The sequence below is a fragment of the Electrophorus electricus genome, chromosome 4 (assembly GCF_013358815.1).
Source record: "Electrophorus electricus isolate fEleEle1 chromosome 4, fEleEle1.pri, whole genome shotgun sequence".
Taxonomy (NCBI): Eukaryota; Metazoa; Chordata; class Actinopteri; order Gymnotiformes; family Gymnotidae; genus Electrophorus; species Electrophorus electricus.
In genome coordinates, this window is record NC_049538.1 from 19532396 (window position 1) to 19555348 (window position 22953).

General features: G+C 44.5%; 1 protein-coding gene across 2 annotated transcripts; it reads right to left on the reverse strand.

Moving 5' to 3' along the window:
- Positions 1-1593: 1593 nt before the first annotated feature.
- Positions 1594-22212, reverse strand: ttc9b (tetratricopeptide repeat domain 9B). 2 transcript variants are annotated; one of them, XR_003410822.2, is made up of 4 exons: positions 21027-22212; positions 6509-6691; positions 5755-6113; positions 1594-1713 (listed from the first exon to the last, which is right to left on the reverse strand). XR_003410822.2 is itself a non-coding variant. In XM_027012718.2 (3 exons), exons 1-3 carry the CDS (start codon positions 21490-21492, stop codon positions 6019-6021), a joined length of 744 nt encoding a protein of 247 aa, XP_026868519.1. In that variant the 5' UTR covers positions 21493-22212; the 3' UTR covers positions 3033-6018. The 2 variants fall into 2 exon arrangements, 1 of the variants encoding a protein (XP_026868519.1); XM_027012718.2 differs by lacking the exon at positions 1594-1713 and having other exon boundaries at positions 3033-6113.
- Positions 22213-22953: the final 741 nt, after the last annotated feature.

Below are 22953 nucleotides of genomic sequence, written 5' to 3' on the forward strand. Positions count from 1 at the left end.
CATTGGGCTTTCCTCTCATCCAGGGAAGATTTCATAAATCACGATATTAAAATTAGGGCTGAGACGATTCTTCAGTGTTATTAATTAAATTAAAAATTGGCCACTGTCATAATTTGTGAAAGAAGACCTTTCATTCACATCACCCAATGACTAAAATTCATTCTTATGATTATGAGTTAAAGGTATTGGTCACACTAAAAACATGGCGGGAGTTACAGATGCCATTTGATTCCATTTTTCTCAGGCGTCCCAGGATTTCCAATCCCGTTCCTGCTGACGCTCCTAGCCTGCTTTCTCTGTGCGAAGTTCTTATTCGCTGTATTATCACTGTAAATACAGCCCTCATTACCCCTAGCTCAGCAGGGAATGCATGTGTGCCTTGACCACTGTCCATCATTAAGTCTACTTCCTTAAAGGGGGTCGTCCGTAACAAATCCACAGCCTTATTTCTGTATGACAATGTAACATTACCAGTATAGCTTCTGTCATTGTTTATGTTTAAGAAGCAAACCATATAATGCTTATATGCGCTTTATACTTGCCTCCTTATTCATATACACTAACCAATAAAAGATAAAACATTTGTCTAACATTTGTTTCATTTAACTCTAGCGACATACTATTTCTCTCACCAATTTATGAACTAAATAAAGAATGAACAAATGAATGAATATTCACTGATTGGCTTTTATAGTAGGCCTAAGCAATTGTGCCTGATGAAGTCTCATGACATCGCAGATCACCTTGAGAAGAGGGAGACTTGAGTCCTCTAGTGTTCAGCGCGACCTGGTATGATGTGTGTACTCTCTCAGCAGCAGTCTATGTGGGCTTATCTGTGCAGTATTAAAGTGGTCCGTTTTACATTGCTGTAGCATTTCGATATGGAGATCAATCTTGTCACAATCTGGATATGGCAAGCAATTGTACTGAATTATAATACGCCCTGCTGAAGCGTTTACCATTAGGCTTAGTGCTGAATGACACATGGATAAACAATCGAGAACATGCTGCAGAGAATCGGAGTCTAATAGTACTGTGGCTGGATGAACTGTGATAGAAATTCAAATAACGCACAATGAATAGCAAATAGGAATGTCTTAAAATATAACCTAGCAAAATTTAATTTTCTTAATTGTAATATTAATTGTAACGTGTACAGGACAGGATTAAACCCCGTTGTGCTCCTAGACTATTTAAAAAATGCCATTTTTTATATGGCGAATATAAAAGGATTTTTATATACGCCATATAAAAATGGCATCATAATAAATAGGTAAGTATGAAGCAACAAAATAGTGTGTCTACACTAACTCTGATGCAATGGAAAACAAATAAACAAACAAACAACCCGTTGACAGGAGGCCCCCTGCGGCTCTGGCTGTTTTCTCACGACAAAAGCCGCACTGTGTAACCCAGGCCTTATGCTGACAATCTGTAGCATTTTAGCTAACTTAAAAATCTGGACCTCTACCTTTCAAAATGTCACTGTTTAAATAATAGGCTAAAATAAACACATTGGCACACTGCAACGTTTTACCTCGTTTTACCTCAATGGAAAAGTACTTTATATGACCAGCAGAGGGTACAGAAAAGTGGTGAAGTTAATTTTATTTAAATCAGCATTCACTATAGCAATTCAAAATGCTTTTTGTTCAGAACATCATCACGAACATGAAGTGAAAGGCCATCACAAAGCTGGGAGGAGTCCTGTCTCTGCAGAGCAACAAGCTCACACACACACACACACACACACACACACACACACACACACACACACATGTTGGATTGTGTATTGTGGTCACAGATAGAATGATGAGCATTTCCCAAATGGAAAAAAAAAACTGGTGTAGAAACATAGTTTGTAGGTGTGGTTTGTGTACACGGTAGTGTGCCAGATAGTTCTGTGCATTTATGTAATTTTAAAAAAACAAAAAAAACTCCTGCTAGTTTGGAAATGCGAAATAGATTTTTCTGTTGCTGCATAGCACTGCCATATGGTATCCTACCACAAAGCACCAGTAGCCCCCCTACTCTGACAGTAGCAGGGCTGTGGGGAGCTTTGAAAAGCGTCTCTACAGCATTTTTTCTTTGACTGCATGATGATGCCTGCACACCATTCTGTTCCTGAAGTCATGCCAGCCATTGTGAAACCCATAACGGTCGTCTAGTCTTTATAATGAAACAGAGAAATGATTTGTTCTTGCAGGTGTGTTCTTCTGGAGACTCTTAAATGATTGATACAACCCACGGCGTTTAGTTCCAGGTGGGGTCCAGCTCCCAGATCTCTGACGGGTCTGCTGTTACTGTACTGCTGTAGGGAGAGCTGCAGTTCAGTCTGTGAGTGCAGTAATTTAGACTAGATTGCTAAGCAAACCTACAGAAATTTTAGCTCTTTCGTTCTGCTACTTCACATGGCCTATGGAACTCCTTCAAAAAAATTAAAGTGATAATGGCTACCTATCCTTATCACTCTGTGTAGTGCCGCACAGGAGCCCGTGGGTTTGGAGTATCCTGCCGAAGTCCGTGGGCAAGATCTAGGCCGTGATGTGATTTTCCCAGCCTTTCCCATCTCTCTCCCCTGCCTGTTCCTTCTTGCTCCTGAACGACAGTTTCCTATTGCAGCCCTTTGCCCACATTCTTCTGGCAGCAATCACTGAAGCTAAGAAGGCACGTTTCCTATCCTCCTGCAAGGTATATACCCCCCCCAACACACACACCCCCACCCCATGTCACAGCATTGATTATGTGCGGGTGGGCAAGTTAGGGAGCGTAGGCGTGATGTTGTAGGGAACACTGAGGCTACGGTACATATATTTCAGCTTAGGCTGACTTTAAAGTTGTTCATATCTAAAATAAGATTTCGAACACCAGGATCCCAAGGAAAAGACTGTGGAGAAGGTATATTATACATTTATTGTTTGTCTACAGCAGTGGATGTGCAGCTGTGCCTCTATATGTCGTCTATGTGATTACGGATTCACCAAGATCCAGAAGTGCTTGCTACATTCAGCATACAGACAACACACGCTTGCTGTTTTTCTTTCCTTAGTTTATTTTGTAGTCTTTAAAATACCAATCAATAGTGCATTCCTGGGCTTGCAGGTAAATGTAACTAGTTCTCAGGTCTTCCAATTTGGTTGGAAAAAACCAGTAAGACCTCTCCCCTAAGAGGGGGAGAAGAATGAAACAGCAAGATGGTGAGGCTTAGAACCATAATTACCAGAGGATCTGAGTCACTTTCTCTCTCTCCAGAACAGGCAAAGGAAGGGAAAACCAGCAGGGGAGCAGTGAGGCTTTCTGTCTGGCTCAGGTCGGCACGGTCTCCGCCCCCTTTCCCTGCTTTGCTCAAATCATCCCTCTCTCACCCTCAGAATGTTTATTCCAGTTTAGATGAACGTCCACTTGGGAGGTCAAAGGGCATAATCCAAACCCAAGGACAGTTCAGAGCAAAGGTATGACATCACATAAAAAGTCAATAAACAGAAAAGAAATCTGTAACATATATACAGGTACCGAGGTCCTCCTCTTGATCTTAAATAGCTTTTTCATAATCTCTTTTATTATATTTTATTTCTCAGTTACTTTCTCATATAATGATAAAACAAGAAAAGGAAAATAAAGCTTTCCACAGCCATTGTTTTCTACAACTGTTTCAAAGCCACACGTATCTACCTGAACACTCAACAAACATCTACCTCACGTGACATCGAAGGGAACAAGCATGGGTAATTTGTTCGTTTGTCCGTTCAGCCTCTCACTTTGTGCTTTTGTGGTTGTCACATGACAACAGTCACACAGGCCTGTGATATCAGTGTGTTATCTGTGTAGACTTAACCGGGGAGAGCCAGCACACATGGGCATAAGAGACATGGCTAACAGTGCTCACAACCAAGACTCCATTAATGCGTCAGTATCGTCTTTGTTCTCTACAAGTGAAAGAAAATAACTAAAGGAACAAAAGAAACAGAGATTTAAAAAATAGAAAGCAGAACTAGAAAGACAAAGACAAGCAGAATTACAATGTCACAGGAGGACGTGGAAAGTGAGGGAGCCATGGAGAAGAGAGAGCATCACGTCCCCTGCAATCGCCCCTGGCAGCAAAAGGTTGGGTCAGACTCCACCCTTCTCTGTGTTCAACATCACCTCACTGTCCCTCCTTATCTAAATCCTTGCTCGCAACAAATCCCCCCAGAGCCCCACTGACACAATTATCTCTGCGGCTCGTATTAGGTCACGTAGAAATGGCAGCCCTGGCCATCTCCAGCTACGACGCTGCTAATGCAAGCTGAAAACTAAGAGCGATGACTCCTGTCAAAAGTGCCTGCATTTTGGATAGCGAGTGTCCCATTCGCACACTGATTTTATATGCAGGAACGGGACTAAATATGGCTGCTTCCAGTTCAAGTTGTGAATGAAGCCAGAATTGTCCATTTAATGGACAATGATAATGACTCCAATGTTAAAAACAAAGGTTAAACAAAACTAGGTTTGGTAAAGTCATCGAGAGCTAGTGGGCTAATTTCAATGAACTTGTGCATTCCTGCAAAAATTTTTTGTTTGTCACTTATTTTGGTACATTACTAACAGCAACACTATAAGATGGATGACATTTTAAACAGACTGATAAAACAATATATAAAAGAATATGTATCAAAATTGATTGGTACAAGCTACAAACTGTTTAGGAAAACCAGGAGTTGTTCATGATTAATCTGATCATGTATAGCTAAAACTAAAAAATGCTTGAAGAGACAAGCAGTACATGCTTGTAGGCAGATAATCCTTAGAGCAGATGTGCTTCAGTACAGTGGACAGCTGCACTACATGTTTTATCTCTGTCTGAATTTTGTGCTATGTAAGAATTTGCCTTGGTCAGGAATAGTGGTCGGTCCCTGGTAGGGATGGTGAGGCGCTTACGTTTTGCTGTGTGTCAAAGGAAATGGGCAACAAATTAAAAGTTTGGGTTCACAGAACACCTGTTAACATCAGGAGAGCAAATCTGCTTTTTTTTTTTTTTTTGTTCGTGGGAGAAAGACAAACATTACAAGCTTGCTTTAAGGACTCTTAGTACTGTACAATGACCAGTGAACAGTCAACCGAAAGAGAAAAGCGCTGGGTATTAAAGGACAAATTACAAACACTTGAGTTAGCCCTTAAAGTGAAACAGTTCTGAAACTCAATTATATGCCCGATTTTGAGAGAGAGAGAGAGAGAGAGAGAGAGAGAGAGAGAGAGAGAGAGAGAGAGAGAGAGAGAAAGGAAAATAAGAACAAAAGCAGGTAAATGCAGATAGGTGTCAGCAGTATCCAGCAAGATGGAAATCATATTTTGAAAGACCACCCTCACTCCCACTCTCTTCAGCCCAGGGAGAGAAGCGGTAGGGGCTTGGGGGGATAGACGAAACGCCCTTCAATGCAGTCGGTTTGAGTTCAAAGGTCATTTGCTTAGTCCTAGGCCCTAGTTAGCGTCCATTATGCCATAGCGCTGTGGCTGTGATATGTGTGCTCTTCTGTTGGGGTTAAAGATAGTAACCATACGTGCGGTAACACACCTCCGTCTCTCTACAGCTACCCTCCACTGCTCTTTGAACTTCCCAAATAATATAACGCAATGTCCGTGAAAAGGTGGCTGTGGGAATGCTAATCTTCAGACTGTTACCATTTCTACAGTTATAATACAGCATTTCTTTTTGCTTTTTCAAAGATGGATTTCCCCCCCCCCCCCCCTTACGGTTGTTGGCTTGTCAGTCAGTACCTGGGAAACGGAAAGCACCGGGGCAGTTGATTTTAAAGGGACGAAAAGGACTCAGAGCGATAGGGGGAGAGTCGAAGGGGCTTCTTGTCAGCATCTGTGCCATAGGAATGAATGTTCAGAGAAGGACACAGCGCAGGTGTCCTGCTTGTCCATGGGAGGAGAGGTATGCAGAGGGGGAAGGGGAGCAATTTGTGGGAAGGGGGTTGGCCATATGGCGGTGCATGGGCGGGGCAGGGGGCGGGGCCAGGCCGAGCAGACAGGCTGTTAACCCAGAGCCTCTTTGTTGCCCTCCCGCACCTGCTGCCCACTCTTACTCATCTTCATCTCCGTCAGCTGGATGTAGCGCAGCACATTTGTGTCTGCCAAAGGTGGTGCCGGTGGGGCGTGGCAGAAAAGAAAAAGACAGAAAGAAAGGGCACGTTTCACACACATGCAAGATTATAATAACTGCTCTGATAGTTTGCTGATAGTGGGTGGGAGTGCATTTGATTCAAAGCATTTACACAGTTTTTGAGTATTTGAAAATAAGAGCCATGCCTCTTGCTTATGACATTTTCTGCTCATCCTGCCTGCTCAGGCTACAGTTTTCAATTGAGCAGAAACATGAAAAAAATCTAACACTTGTTGGTTTAAGCTATTTGCATTGAGTTATTTAGTTCTTAGAATGCTCGTGGACACAGATAAGCAATCAAACGCTAAGATCCAGTATTGAAATGAAGGTGATCCGCCCCATCCCTGAGGACAGAGTGCCTACCCGTGGGCTCGCGGCTCTTGGCATCCCGGAGGTAGCGGAGGGCACAGTCGTAGTCTCCCAGGTGGTAGAAGGCGATGCCCGCGCGGTACATGGCTTTGAAGTGGTCCTGTTGATGGCCCAGCACCTTCAAACAGTATTCCTTCACGCGCTCGTAATTCACGAGCTCGGACTGAAGCAAACACGCTGGGGGGGAGAGAGGGGGAGAGGGGGGGACAATAAATCACGCCTCTAAAAACAACCAGTTCAAGATAATGCCAGAGATATGGGAAAGAGAGAGAGAGAGAGAGAGAGAGAGAGAGAGAGAGAGAGAGAGAGAGAGAGAGAGAGAGAGAGAGAGAGAGAGAGAGCAATATTGAAAATGATGTACAACAATTATTAGGCTGGAGGCAATGTGACAACAAGAGTAGGCCAGAGAAAAGGGCAGAGGAAAATGAAAAACAAAAGGCCAAACGGTAGCAAACAGCAGAGTCAAAGCCCAGCTGGACGAGGAGAATGAATATAGAGGGAGGGGAAAAAATAGCCCTTGAAAAATATGGCAAGGCAATATTACACATTATACAACATACACTCCAGCAGCCAGAGAGCCCAGCAAGCTGAGCAATGTGACTCTCAGGAAGGTGGGTGGTGATTTTTCAAAATGTGTTTATTTATTTTACAGCAGCAACAATCAGCTATATGAAAAACCTGAGATTTGCAGTTTCGACATTCTCAGCCTGAATCAGACCGCAGATAATCCTGATAGTGTAATGCGGAGATTTAACTGCACCTTTTAGCTTTCGAAAGCTAAGCGATAGACGCAAGGTGGTTGTTTTATCTGCAGAGTAAAAGACACTCAGACAAAGCTCTACTGTTGTTGCCTTAGCAGTCTTAAGAGTAAAAATGTAATGAAATATACCTAGCTCCATGCCACCTATACAACTGACATCTAACCCAAGCCATGGCTTCACACATAACTGACATTAATAGAACTTTGGATCTTGAATACGGCAACATCAAAAGTCAATTAATAACAGCTGATTAAATCTCCCTAATGCATTTTTAAACAATATAAGACAGTTGAAATCCTATTTCCTTCCCCATTTCCAAGTTTAATGAATAAAGCATTAGAGGTCTTTAGCAGGAAAAAAAAAAAATACGGCAGCTAATTAATAGCCCCGTAGACTGGCCAAATTAGATGCAGTGTTCCTGAAAGAACATCTGCACTGCCGATGAATCAAAGCAGAACATGCCAGGCAGCTGGCCACATGCTGTTAGGCCTCAGTACAATCACAAGATTTTATTTAAACGGCAGGAACCATGGCTGGACTGTCACGCCAGCAGCTGAGGAACTTCATATTGTACATTTAGTTTTTTTAACTCACTGGATGTGGTGAGCGTGCATGTGTGTTTAATCCTGATTTAACTTCCACAGCCCTGGACCTCACCCAAAGAGAGATTTGTGATTAAGGTCCGAGCTGCTGTTGTTGTCACTGATCCAGCCTTGCCATTCATCCTGACACGCACACACGTATGCGCAGAGTGGACCCCTGATTCCAGGATTAGATCCTCAGCATGAACAAATCCCCTCCATGGCCCTCGAGGCTGCACTGAGACTGTGTCTGACTGCATATCACTGATTGCAGATTAAGGTGCAGGTGTGATGCAGGTAAACTACTGCAATACTGAACATCGGGGCTAGAACAGCTGGTGAATTCAGTCACATCTGATCTTTATGACGCAATGAAGGAAACCAGTGGTCGTTTCCAGTATCGTAGCCACATTTGCCAGAAACAGACAAACTGACCAATAACAATTTCAGCTCCAGCCAAAGTGGTGAAGGGAGGAGCACACCAGTGGGAGCAAATGGCAGGAACTGGAGCATTTGCATCACTACCTCACTACATAACTGCCTCAGGACCTGACCGTCTCAGAACCTTACTGCGTCAGGACCTAACTACCTCAGGAATTAAACTGTCTCAGAACCTTACTATGTCAGGACCTAACTGCCTCAGGACCTACCTGCCTCAGGACCTACCTGCCTCAGGACCTAACGCTTTGCCACCAGCTGGAGTTGGTCAGATGGGAGCATAACTGGATTCATGGCTCCATCTGGGGTTGAAGCCCCCGCATTTGCGCTGGCGCGACACTGCCCTGGCATACCCAACATGCACTGGTCTCGCTCCTGAGCCGTCCCAGCCCATCCTGACTAGTGTTCTTGTCTCTCGCTTAAGGTTTCTTTGAGGACTCTTGTTCTCTCACTTCTTCTCTTTTGTCCTCCTTCTTTATTTTGCCCTTAATTCAATCCTTCATCCATTCCTCTCCGTTCACCATAAAACACTCTTAAAGCAAAACCTTCTACATTTTATGACACAATTCGAAGGCAGGGCTTAGGAATGGAAGAGGAAGACGTTACAGATAGAATTGTACCTGAGCCCCAAATGTAGTTGTAGAGGTTTGAATGTTCTTGGCTCTACAAACAAATCAGTTCTGCTTCAGCTGAGTTTAACAACAATTGGAAAAGATTTTTCATTGGAACAGTGATTTGTAGCAGTGATTTGTAGCAGCTGAGGTCTCCCAGCAAGGGCTTCCCTGCAGGTTCCTTTTCTCAGCCGTTCGTGTCCCGTCATGACCCCCTGGCAGGATGTGCCATGCACTGCGGGGCGGGGCAGTAACCGTCTGTCAGCTCCAATCGCTCCCTCTCATCGCTCTAGCCCACTCCCCCCTGTTTAGGCACTTGGCTTCCTGTATTCTGTTACACACCAGACAGGTCTAATGGATCCAAATGCTCTTTGTGATGTCCTGATTTTTCTATTTCACTATGGCCTTTGCTCACCCCACACACACACACACACACACTCACACACACAGCGCCAGAAGCAGCACCATGCTAATTTATCACCCAAATGGATGGGCGTCACACTGAGGATACAGAGAATTGCACATGAGTGCTGAGTGGCCAAGTGAGTGTAATAACGGTGGCGTCAGGGCCTGCGCATTAATGGTTGCACTGCAGTTCCACCTCCATCTCGAGCCGACGTCGACAGGGAGGTAAGTGACCAGTGGTCATCTCAATCGGGCGAACCGTAATCCTTCTGGAAAAGGAAGAGCACAGCTCAGAAGTGCTCCCACTTTAACAGGAGCACCTCGGAAAATTGCGCAGCGTTAGCAGGCGTTCCAGATTCTCCGTCCTTCTATGCTATGGTCCTTTTAGGAAAGTAATTATCTAAACAACGCTTGTGGTCAGTATGAGCAGCCATACAGGAGAATCCAAGAGGAAGCAGGCTGACAGAGAAGAAGAGGGGGGTGGGGGGGGGGTGAGAAGGGCCAAGACAGGTAGAGTAGATTATAGGCGGGGACAACTCCAGGCCAGTCGGTTGTTAATGGCCTCTTCCTAAAACCTCCCCATCCACTGGACCGGATCGGTGCCCTTCGTCCTCAGTGCTCCCCTGAGGGCACCTCGCCTCTGACAGATCCAGTGTGCGTGGCATCAGGGGTGCCGGTGGAGAACATTTAAAGTCGCTGATCGCCCCTCCGTCGCTCAGGCGGCAATTAGTTCTCTGGGAACTTAATTGCCGGAGCGGTGACCCGTCGCTCCCCTCCCATCGTGTCCTCGTTTCCCCTTATGGCCCTGTTCGCCTGCGCTCCACTGCCCGCGTCTGCTAGGCTCCACCCTCACCCCCACCTGCCTTCCTCGCCTCCGCTGTGGTCTATAACCCCAGGCTGCCCTCTTTCTAAAGTCCCAACCCAGTCCCCTGGGGAATGGGACACAACATACAAGCAATCACGCTACCATTATTTCACATAGGGTTCGGTGCTAATGGCAAAGAAAAAAAGGAGACAGAAAGAATAAATGAATCCTGGGAACTTCATCAGCCAATCATGATAATGCAATCACCGTAACATGCTCTAAAGACACAAGGGCATATCCAAATGGAACTTGAAGTTTTCATCTAATGGCAGGTGCACTCGTGCGTGCTCTGTGCAAAAGGGCTGTATGAAATGGAATATAAATAGAAGGGGGTAGTGATATACCTTCTCAGCGAATCATTAATAATTTCCCACACCTTATACAGCCCCAATAAGAAGAATAGTGTGCCACCAAAATAGCACATTTGTGTTCTGTATTAATGAAAGTGCTATGTAATATGGCGCAGGAGTATCGTGAGGTTTACACATCGTTTACCCCCTGCCGGTTTTATTGCATTTTAAATAAGCTTTTCAGCTACATGAGGGATGAATGACAGTCCTGTCAGTAATAATATCCTTTCTGATCATCACAGACAAGCCCCGCTGGGATTACTGCACACTTCATTTATTTGCACCTACTTGTGAATTCTCGAAATTATGTTCAGACATGGCACGGTTGTAGTCTTTAAGGTTTTAATTTCAATTGCTTAATAAATAATAAAAAAAAAAAGCACACACCCGGCCTCACCTGGCCTGGCTAACATCTGATGGTGTTCACGGACATTACCATAACACCCGGAAACCTATAAGAGAGAAGGCACACGTGCCCAGCTTTTCCTGTCTTGAGGGAGGTCCTCTAAAAGCAAATGATTTGACTCTCATATACGCACCGTTAAGCTGCACCATCCGACCCCTCCTTCACACCACCGCCTCCTGCTTAGGAGGTGTAGTCAGACAGCGTGGATCTGTGGGGGCATGTTTCATTTGAACACTGGGCCCCTTCCTTGCTGGCCTCAGTAGCCTGTTGCTAATGTGCTGTCACTCAGTGCAGTGTGGCCTGAAGGACCCTGGGAGGAGGGCGAGCCCTAAATCACCAGGCCTTGAGTGCAGCTGCAAATGCGGCTTTGCCCACCCCCACCATCGTTACCTCTTCCACTGCTGTCATCTGAACATGCCTGCTCCTCTTTAATCAGTCTGCCTGTCAATCACGTGCCAATATGAGTGAAAAACCTTGGTATTTTACTTCTTCTCTTTGTGGTTCAGTGGCATATCCTTATCCACTTTTTTTCATCTTCGTCTTTGCTCATTAAACGACCATTTAAGTTTCACACTCTTTTCTTGTCTGAGGGAACGTAATAAGGCTCTCGATCAGGTTAATAATAGCCTCAGCTGACAGCCGTGGCAGAACTACTTTAGCAGAGGTTAAGCTCGCAGTCCTGCACAGTCAAAGCCTACCAGAACTGAAGCTGCACCAGTGCTAAAGCTGCACTGAAGCTGCACTGAGGCAGGTACACCAGTACTGAGGCTGCTTTGAGGCCGGTACACCAATACTGAGGCTGCTCTGAGGCCGATGCACCAATATTGAGGATGCACTGAGGCTGTGCACCAGCACAGAGGCTGAATTGAGGCTGCATCGAGGCTGCATTGAGACTGGTGCACTAGCACTGAGGCTGCACTTAGTCTGCCGCACAAACACAGAGGCTGCATTGAGGCTGGTGAACCACGTCGGGCCTGTCCTTATTCACCACAAACTCACCACAATAAACTTTCATCTTCTGCTCTCTATCTCTTTCTCTCTAGGCCTCCATTTCCTCCAGAATCAAGGGAAGCTGAGCCTTGTCCAGGACAGCATTACACGTGACACTAATTTCCCCAAGCGACAGAGGAGAGACCCAATTGTACATGCTGTATTAGGACTATAGGTCTCTGGTAGGAGCTCTATGTGCTTAGCTTTAGAGATTTTCTCTCTCGGGACCTGTAGAGCAGGAGCAATGATTTTGTGTGTGTGTGTGTGTGTGTGTGTGTGTGTGTGTGTGTGTGTGTGTGTGTGTGTGTGTGTGTGTGTGTGTGTATCTCTCTAGGGCATTTTCATCTCGATTTTGGGCCAAGTGTCTGCACATCTTCACCCGTTCCCATGAGGAAGAACACGTTTTCTTCCACACACAAAAAGACTTGGCTACTCTTGTTAAGGTTTGGGCATATGCACAGGCAATTTTCCCCTACAAAACGCAGCAGCACACAAAGCCTTCACATAGAGAGAAACATAAGAGGTTGTGTGAGTACATGTGTGTGATCAAGGTTGTGATCACAGCTCACATTTCCCCCTTTTCCACTAAAACTGCCAGCTCCCATGGAGCCAGGCCCCCACCCAGAGCACTCCTCTTCTTGTGCCAACACCGGCATTCACGCTTCTCCAAGATCGCCTGCATGTGAGGGAGGATTTTTCGGTGGTTCCGTGGTTCCCGTCACGAGACAAGGAAGAACAGGTGTGTCGCTGGGTGCGGCCATGAACGCACCGGCGGCGCGTCTCCCTCTCTGCGGCGCCACATTCATCGCTCCTGGAAACCTGCGGCACATGCGCCCCATTTCCATGTAGTAGCCAATGGCGCAGCAGGGTGCAAGGCAGCCCTCATTACCCCCCGTCTGCTTGTGAAGAGTGCGACACGTGTCGTCATGGACTCACACGCAGAGTGTTTTACAAAAAACGGATGAAACATTTAACGAGGCTTCCCAACTGCCTTCCCACAGCTCACCTAAACACCCAAACACTCCCCCCCCACACACACAGTAGCCATCTGCTGCATTATTCATGAGCCCACAACTCAGTAGCCTATCACAGTCACCGCACAATACAATGACACTCAATCACAATGCTGCGCACAGACCATGGCCATCTCTCCACATGAACACTCACACGCTCGTATAAGCCATTTACATCGTGTAGATATAAGGGTGAACTGAAGCAAAGCGAAGCTGTGCGGATTCCCAGCCGAGGGGCCCTAAGTGAGGCACTTAGCATGAGAGAAGGTTGAGGGAAACATTACAGCAGTGCTGAGGGGAGTTGTCCTGTTGACCTGCTCTTAGATACAGACATGCTGATACTGCATGAAAAGCAGCACAAAACACTGACTCAAAGTCACTTCACTTTGATCTCTGGGAAAATATCACAGCACTTCAGAAATTTCGTGGAAGCCTCAGCACTTTTCTAAATCTTTGTTTGTTTGTTTTTTTACTTGATTCAGCAAGGCTATTGATTTTCATTTCATTTATGAGCACCTGATTTCCATGATTTCTTTATAACTTTTGTCACAGCGATGAGGTCATCTGTAATATCTGGTGGTGTCCGTTTCAGTTAAATTGGTGTAGATCCTTCACCCAAATTTAAAGCGTTCCATGTGGTCTTATCATAGCTTCAGACCTGTAGGAATGGAACTCATTATGTACACTAAATATAGAATCTATTGATTTAATGAGAACGCTAATAAAACGCATGAGCAGAATCAGTAGGTTATTCAGTTACCATCCCACAGGATGGGGTGCTGAATTCTAGTTGTACCATACAACCAATGCTTTTGTGCTGTTTGCGTATCTAGAACAGCATGATTCAGAGGTAACTGTGACACTTTAACGTTACTACCCCGAAACTTGATTGAGTGTTGCAGCCTGCCACTGGCCCTCACCCCGGTGACCGCTACCGGTGTTGCAGACTCATGAGACAAGGACAATTAAGAGTTATTGCTCTTGCTTTTTTTTGCAGGTGATTTTATTGCTGTCCCATCCCTTTCAGTACTGTCTGAATTTTCTGTCTGGCACAGGGTTAGAAGGCTAACGTGAAAATGGACATATATGTATTTGTGAGGTATCGATAAGCCAGTGCCTCCTTTCCAATCATGAAAACCAGGACTAATACAGTCCTCCATCATATATTAATGCCTAAAGCTGTCCTTCAAGCTTCATTCATTGGCAGGCAGACCCCTACCTAGACTAGAGTCGACAGACGAGGACACAATGTTTGATAACCGCAACACAGCCTTTCTCACTGAAACTTAAATGGTACACTAATAGTGGAGGTTAATGTAGGTTAGTGTTCTCCTGATAGAGAACATGTTACATTGCTGATCTGTGGTGTTGTTGTTACGGATGTGGTGGAGGAATGGCAGCAGACAGTCCCTGCATGACTTGGTGTCCTAGAAACAGCCAGCAGTGTGCTAGAGTCCTACACCTGCACCGCGATGGTGCCAAGACTTCTGGGGAAGCTCTGCAGTACACAAGACTGTTCTTACAACGGTTTCATTTCCGTAGAGTTTTGGTTTCACACAACTCTTTAATTTCGATAGAGTTTTGGTTCGTCACAGCTGTTTCATTTTGGGTTTCGGTTTCTCAAGCAGCAACTGAGCACATCTATCCGTATAATAATCACAGGCTTAATGCGATCAATAAAAAAATGAAAAATGTGAGACCTGCAGAGAAAAAGGGTTTTAATCTGAATGAAATTTGCATAATGTTTTGGTATAACGTGTGTATGGGTGTAGTCAGTGACAAGTCTTATTGGCCTCTTTCACGAGTGATCTCGTTTTGACCAAAGGTAAAGTGTTTACTTGATGTGTTTAACACATTTATACTGTAAAAGGAATATAGCATGAACTGATATTATATAGATATTATATATACATTTACATATAAATACAGCATAAGTTACCATCAGTCAACTAACTCCTGACTAAATAGAGTCGACAATAGAAGATTGGTAGTCCACAGGTCTAGATATAATGCAGGCCTTTCAAATCAATAAAGTGTTTATTCACATTTTACATTTAGTCATAGAATATGCTCATTTATGCAGTAAATAAGAAAGAAAAAGAAAACCCATCAAGGGGTCGGGGATGAGACCTCGAGGAACAGCCACACCTCATCCGCCTAATCAAGAAGCACTACTGAAGATAATAAAGTCCATGGAGCAGGTGGGGTGGATTAGGGCTGGAGCTACACCCTTTAACGTGGCACATCTCCTATCTGTGAAGGGCAGCATGTTGGCTAGCTGGCAGGGAAGTGAATAGATGAAGGTCATTTTTCTGTACTAGGCATTAGCAACGGTTCTCCATTGTATTTGGAAGCAAGCGTGGTCTCCTTCTCTCCTGCTTCGGCATGTGCCAGGAACAGAGGACAGCCATACTTCCGGCCCACTTCCTTCCTGAATCTCAGGGAGTGGGGGAGGGGGTCCTGTATTTGTTGCGCTATGTCAGGTGAAAAAGCTGTCCCTTGTAGTTTGTTTATTTAACAGTATGCTACATAAGTACATGCGCATAACTGTATTAATAAACAGGTAAACATAATTACATTCAGTACTGTATTCTGTAGCTCTGAAGAGTATGTTGATTTCATATCATGTTTTTGTTGTCGGTTTCCAGGGTTTGTAATTGTTTGTTTAATAGCTTGTTTTCTGGATTATATGTTTTACATAATATAAATAAAACAAACCCAACAGATTGCCATAAGAAAAACAGATTTCAGAGAACAGATTAAAACATCTAGAAAGATTATCTTTCTAGTGTTAAGAGTGTATTTAGTGGTAAACAGATATTATGGGCAAAAAAACCCCAAACAAACACGACATCAAAATCATTCCTGTTTTTCCCTATTTTAAATGCATTACAGTAGTCACTGTCTATTCTGCCACAGAATGTAATGCACTCAGCACTCATTATTAATTCAGTATAAATGGTCATCCGCAGTTAGATCAGTAATTCATCGTTCATCGTCCTCCACCATTACACACAGCAAAGAGCTGCTTCATTGAGAATGGAGCTCTGTGTGTAACCATCCACTGCTTTACTGTACAGTTCTTCCTGTCAGTTAAAGCTCATGTAAGCTTTTTTAAAAGTACAGTTCAGCCAACTTGTCTATATATCCTGCTAGCTATAACAGATTCTTTGTTAGAAAAAAAAAAGTCTTAGTGTATTTGGCGAGGTCTGAAATTCTGCAATCCATTTCAACAGGGTCCAGTTTTAATAACATGGCCCTCCCTGGCTATTAATTTTGACAACAACCTATCAGTGCTAGCATGAGGCTATAATTTGAACAGAGTCTACAAAGTACTTCTGTAAGTCACTCTGGACAAGGGCGTCTGACAAATGCTGTAAATAAAATTTCCTTGTGGCTTCGTGGATGGCACATAGCAGGGTAAGCTGAAGAAAGGGGATTTGGGAAGAATACTGGATGGTGGGCGTAAGAGTAAAGGAAGGGTGGACTCTTTGGGTGGCTAAATCTTGCAGAAGTCTTGTAGAAGAACTACAAACATTTCTTGCAGTGACATTAATAACTCTCGCCAATTCCACTTAGTTAGTCACCCATTAACACCTAGGTATGTTATTTTTAAAGATGTAACAGTGCCCTGCAGACCATAACACGGTGGTCTTTCTCAACTCTCTAACCAGGTAGGTGGTCCTTCCTGCTCGCAGTGGCCGCAGCTATATCTGTGGGCCTCTGGTGGCATAAATAAAACCTGGAGTCGGATGGCCTCATGTATGTGCAGGCTTCCTAGGAGTGGGGATGCCCTAAAATAGGAGTGGAACGGCACATGCACCAAACAAGCGTCACGGAGATGGAGCGATGAAGTACTTGGCAATTAAGCATCCCTCTTCCACTAACAACATCCAGCGATGTTTTTGCACAAGTCCTTTGTGCATCTCATAATGGACCTTCCGATGTCTGGCTGCATCTACATTGGCCTCTGGAGAGCAACTAGGCAGGGCTAATGCACAGGGTGTGTTCGTGCTCAGAAAGCAGCGCACATTACATGACTCAGCATCACTAGCTTGGTGAAGGCAAGATGCCCAAGATGAGGGCATACTACTGTCAGCAAATGAGCACTAAACCTGTATCCAGCGCCATGTAGCAATGAAGTGATCCCAAATAAACATCAAGCAAGTAATAAAGTAATCAACTAGCACGCAATGCATCGTTGGACAAAACCAAAGTGCCAGGGGACAAAGGTACTGTACACTGCAGCGGATGCCAAGATGTAATCCTGAATGGAATTACGCAGTGTTGTAGAGGCATCTAGCAGGATTTGATGATGTAATTCTGTTTGTGACTGCCTCATTCTCTCATCAGCTCCTTCTTACTTCCCTTCAACCCCCATGCACTCTTCCATCCAGCTCGGTTTTATTTACTGCAGTAACAGGTACTGTCTTGGCAGCTTACTTGGACCTGGCAGTCATTTCCTCGCTTTTTAGCTACAATGAAGTAGCATGTAAGAGTGCTGCTATGAGGTGAGAAAAAGCACAGCTAAAGACTCACAGAGGTCCCCGAAATTAGGGGGATCTGGCACATTTCTGTAGCTCTCCACTCCTCCATTTTTCATCCACACACACACACACACACACACACACACACACACACACACACACACACACACACACACCACTCAAAGCTCTTCACATATTCTGTGATTAAGCTGCGTATTTTCCTGCGTCTCTCCATCTCTCTCATCATCTTCATTTGTTCCCCATGGCGAGTTGGTCTGCTATGGCATAATACAGTGCTGTACAGTGGGGTCTGTGCCTAGTGGAACCCCACAGGGCCGAGGTGCCATCTGCGGACATGGCACCAGCTGCCCTCGTCTTTCTGCTCGCCACCACCTTTACCACCAACATCGCTTCATGAAGGGGACGGAGTGATCTCCTCAACCACCCACCAACACATTCATCAGTTTATCTTTCTCCTACTCAATGGCACTGATTAAAAAAAAATTAAAAATAAATAAATATATATAATGTTTTTTTTCTGCTTCGGGTGTCTGCTTCGAGTGATCTCCTCAACCACCCACCAACACATTCATCAGTTTATCTTTCTCCTACTCAATGGCACTGATTTAAAAAAAATTAAAAATAAATAAATATATATAATGTTTTTTTTCTGCTTCGGCTGTCTGGAGGAAAAGTATAAAATAACAGTGCTGTCAAAGAGAAAACAAAGGGAGAGAGAGAGCGAGACAGAGAGAAGGAAAGAGGAAAAGAGGGAGGAGAGGAAGAGGGAGAGACTAGATGATAGGACACAGGCTGACTGTGATTATAATACGCTGCATAGGATAAACATTAGCACTTCATGAAGTGAAGAGAATCGACGCATCGGGTGACACTCATCACAGAGGAGCGTCTAATAAGAGCATACAGCATGAGATCATCCTCACCATCCATACATTAGTGCTGCCATTACTGGCGCCATTCATAATGCAGACATGATGTGCGGAGATTAAATGCTGTTGATTTGTGAGTCGGCGAAATGCATGCTTGATGAGTTCTCGGTTTTCAGCTGCCATGTCTTATTTTAGAGTATTAGTGAACAGAGGCATTTCAGAGCAATGCACACATTGGAACTGACCAGTCAAGTATGAAATCTTTGCAATATAGAAAAATGGAATACTATTATAGTCTGTTATAATCTTTTCACACACATAACTGGAGTAAAATAAATTTGATTCCATACTGACTGTTATATGAATCCTGGCAACAGTTTAATTTGACATCAAAGCTACTGGATGTAGAATTCAAAGCCAAAAATGTGGTGTTTGGTGTCACAGTTAAACTTTAGACTGAAACTCAGGTTGCCAATGACCCCAATTACCTCACTAGACATGTAACCTTCTCCTCTTTTTATGAGAGAGGTCGTGCAGACATTGCAAATATGCCTTTTTAATCACCTATGACTGATTTGGCTCAGTGTCATGTCTGGTGTTTAAAAAGCTTTGGAACTGCAAAGCCTGCACTGCTATCCACTATAACTGCCTGACAAATGGAACAGTAACCCACTTACAAATGCTTCCTGCCCGGCCCCTCTGCAGGGACAGTGTCTTTAATAAGGATGGCAAATATACCATTCGTCTTCTTTTGTGGTTCAGACAGAATCAGGTAACAATACTTTCAGTGCTGTTTTCTTTCCACTCTTATCTCCCTTGCTTTTTCTTTTCATTTCTCCTTTACCTCTTTGGAATTGCCTTCTTTGTGTTCATACACCCATCCTCCCGTTTATTCAACTACACTCTTTGACTTCATTAATTAGTGCTGACAGCTTTTGCGATGTAAGTTTTATTGCAGGCTTTTTGGTTGTGTCACAACACAATCGTGCCACTTTGCTGACCTGAGGCTTGCTGTGTCCTGTAAGGATTACTCAGCAGTTAAGAGGAAGTGTTATTTCAAAAGTTGCTGTGGCTGGCTCAAGTCAAACAAAAGGACAGGAAAGCTTGTCCTTGTCACAACAAATGCTTTTTATGGAATGGTGTCTCTCTCTATCTGTCTCTCCCTCCCTCCCTCACACACACACACACACACACACACACACACACACACACACACACACACACACACACACACACACACACAATTAGCCTCTCTTCCTCAGTCTTTCTATTTCTCTCTTATTCTATCCATCTCCAAAACACAGCCAACAACAATGGCAGCATTTGTATCAGCTCGGCCTGGCAGGGCCACAGCAGGCTATTCCATCAGCTCCCCCTCCGTCCACTCCAAGCTGCAGCCATCCAGCCCGCTTGCTGACCGCTCCAGCTGCCTAGAACAGCTGAGGCGGAGACACACGGGGGAGGGCCGACACTAGCTGTGTTTGACACAAGTGCAAAAAGTAAACAATGAATGATGGAGAAAAAGGAACAGAATTAAAAATAAATAAATAAACAAACAGTGGATGTTTCTGATCTGATCCTCGGGCTGTGAAAGGATCATTCACACCAGCACAGTGGCTTGTTAATATCAGGTAATTTGATCAGTTTGCTTTTAACGTTGAGTATTGACAAAAAGAACAAAACGTCTTCATAAAATCATCAGGATGGGGTAGCCCAAGAGATATAAATATTATAAACAAACATTTCTAGCTTCATGCAAATGTGGGTTTAGAATTCAACTTGGCATCTGTGCTGGGTCTTTAGAAAGGACATGCTAGAATGTAGAGTGTCAGAGGTACTGGGAAATACAATTTCATTTCATTCTACTTGTACAGTGAAAATAAAGCTGTTCTACTCACTTCTATTCTATTTTATTCTCCCTCTATTTGCAGTCCATTTCATGGATACCATTTGTTTTCCCTATAGGGGCTGCTTTACTATTTCTACCCAAGACTGTATTTACATGGGAGAGGATGGATAAAGTATACAAGGGGATGAGAAGGAATGTTGACACTGATACTGAGCGCTTGATAGTGCCGCCAGCAAAATGCACCGCCGGCTCATCATGCCTTGCTGACTCCCCCAAGGCCAAAAATGTTGACCACTCTTAAGCCTGATGTCACGCTAGCCACTGTGGGAGGCTGGGAGTTGCAGAGGGCTACAAACATCAGATTATCCCTCTCTCTCCAAGCAGGTGTGTACGAATGGTCATTAACCTGATGCTTAAGACAGGTCGGAGTTGAGATGTTTTCGCCTTCGCGTCTTAAGGAAGCTTTTTGTCTATTGACCTAAATAGATAGTTATTCCGCGATGACACACAATCAAAACGCTACGTTATGTACGGAATTATATTTCAATAAAGACACACACAAATGAGATGCAGTAAATTGGGATTACTAAACGATCTATCTACGCGAAACGCACCAATTTGTAATTTTTTCGTTACCGTTTTTGTTTATAAAACGACAGCCAGAGGTTGCTATCTATGGCACTACGCATTCGGTCTCTTAATGTACTACTTCCCTCTACTCTCAAACACATCAGTTAATTGACGGTGTGGTCAGGCTTTAGCCTGAGCTGTTTGAAAATGCACACAAACCCCGGCGAACAAATAAGGCGAAGGTTTCGAGGTGTCAGGGTTCGGCGAAGGAGCTCCGCAGGTAAACGTCGCCTCACCTGTCAGACTGTCGTAGCATTCGATCTCCGTGCTTTCGACGGCTCTTCGCTGCTCTTCTGTCAGTTTGGCCGCTGCTTGGCTCAGCAGGTTCACCTCGGACCCGGTGGTCCCATCGACGACGTGTATCCCCTTCAGCTGTAGCAAAGCCCTGTGGTACTTCCCGATAGCTTCCCGGAATTTCTTCTCCTTGTAGCAACGATGGCCCTCTTGTTTGAAGCCAATCGCTTTCTGGATTTTAGCCTCCATCTCCGTTTCCGCGTTACCGACGCGATGCCCTCCCCCGCCGCCGTCTCCACCCGCAGCCGCGGCCAGGCTCCGACCCCCCGCCTCCGGATAGCTTTTCAGGCTCTTGATCGAGTGCTGCTTTGCTTCCATCTCGCTCAGTACGCGCGACTGCAGCAGTCCATGCTGTTCGGACACGGACGCCTGTGTTCTCTTTAAGGGCTGGAGCAGCGTGCTGTGCATAAAGGACGCGAGTCAAGCAGCGAGCAAGAGATCGAGCGACAATAACCTGGAGACGTCTTAAATAACACCAACCACGCGCAAATGATCTTCGGCGCTAAACGAATCGAGAAGGAACGAGGAAAAAAATGGAGCGAAAAACAGTGTAGAATCTACACGATCGTTCGAATGTTTCTGTCGAACAACAGCGTTGAATTGGTGGACACGAGATGAGGGAGGACACCTCGCGCGACTGAGCTCAGCTTTATTTATTTATTTATTTATTTATTTTTCTTTCCTCCCCCTTTGGTCGAGGCACCGGCACGCGCAGCTTCAGCACCGCGGACAGCGAAGGCGAGTTCTAACGCGCGGCATCATGGGAAGGGGCGAGTCGTGAGGCGTTGCTGCGCTCGCTGCTGCATCGCGGTCGCGCTTAAGAGCAGATGAGCAGTTTTGCGTTGATGTAAGCCAGTATTAACTTGCGACAGGCCACAGTAATGGAACACATGATGTGTACATGAATACAGGACAACAAAGCAGTCTCCGATTTCAGCAACATCGGCACCACCAAGGGTTGCACTTAGCTGCACATTTCGTAGGCCGTAGCTCGCGATAAGTGTCCGTAAGATGAGTAGGCTAGTAAGCGGTCACATAAATCATGGCAAAAAAGGACACAGATGCAAGACATTCCCAGTCACCTTCCAGGATCATGAAAGCCATTAAAAACGTCTGAAATGGGACATCATTGGCAGTACTGCATTTGTTTTTTCGTCACAAAGATTAAACAGGCATCTTATAAAACGTCAATAATCCTTATCTGATCCTTAACATAAGGAAATTTAAGATTGCCATAAGATTGTCATCGTTCCATGGAATTGTGCACGTGACTTTCTTCTTTCTAGGGCTCTCATTTTGACCAGAAAATACATTACATAGCCTTGCATAGACCCAGATTAAAATAATGAAGCATGTGTACGATTGGACTTTTAAAATAATTTTGTCCGACGCGCGACTAGCCTACAACCTGACCAAATTTTCTTTGGTTTCATGGATATTCTCATTTAGACACCTCCATGGAATATGCTACTGCTAGATACATATAATTGCAATCACTGGATCGCTTAAAATAGTGTTATTTTCTTCAAGTTGTGCAGACTTGTACTTTTCGCCCGACAGCCTCCATAAATCGGCTTTACATTTGTTCATCAAATTTACTTGTAGAACAATACTTGTTTTAAACCCTGTGGAACAGCGCTGAGCACGCCTTACATTAGAACGGTGAAATGGTAGCAAGACGATCACTGGAATATCTACTCTTCACACGGGTTGGTAGCAATGGCCAACTGTAACCTGCTCTAAATGAAACACTTGAAAACATTCTGATATCGTGGTTCATTTAAATGTCTTACAGTTTACACAGATGTTAAGGAGCCTGTCTTAGTTAGAGCAGAACTCATTTTCTCTTCTGCCTGTATATTCAGTTAA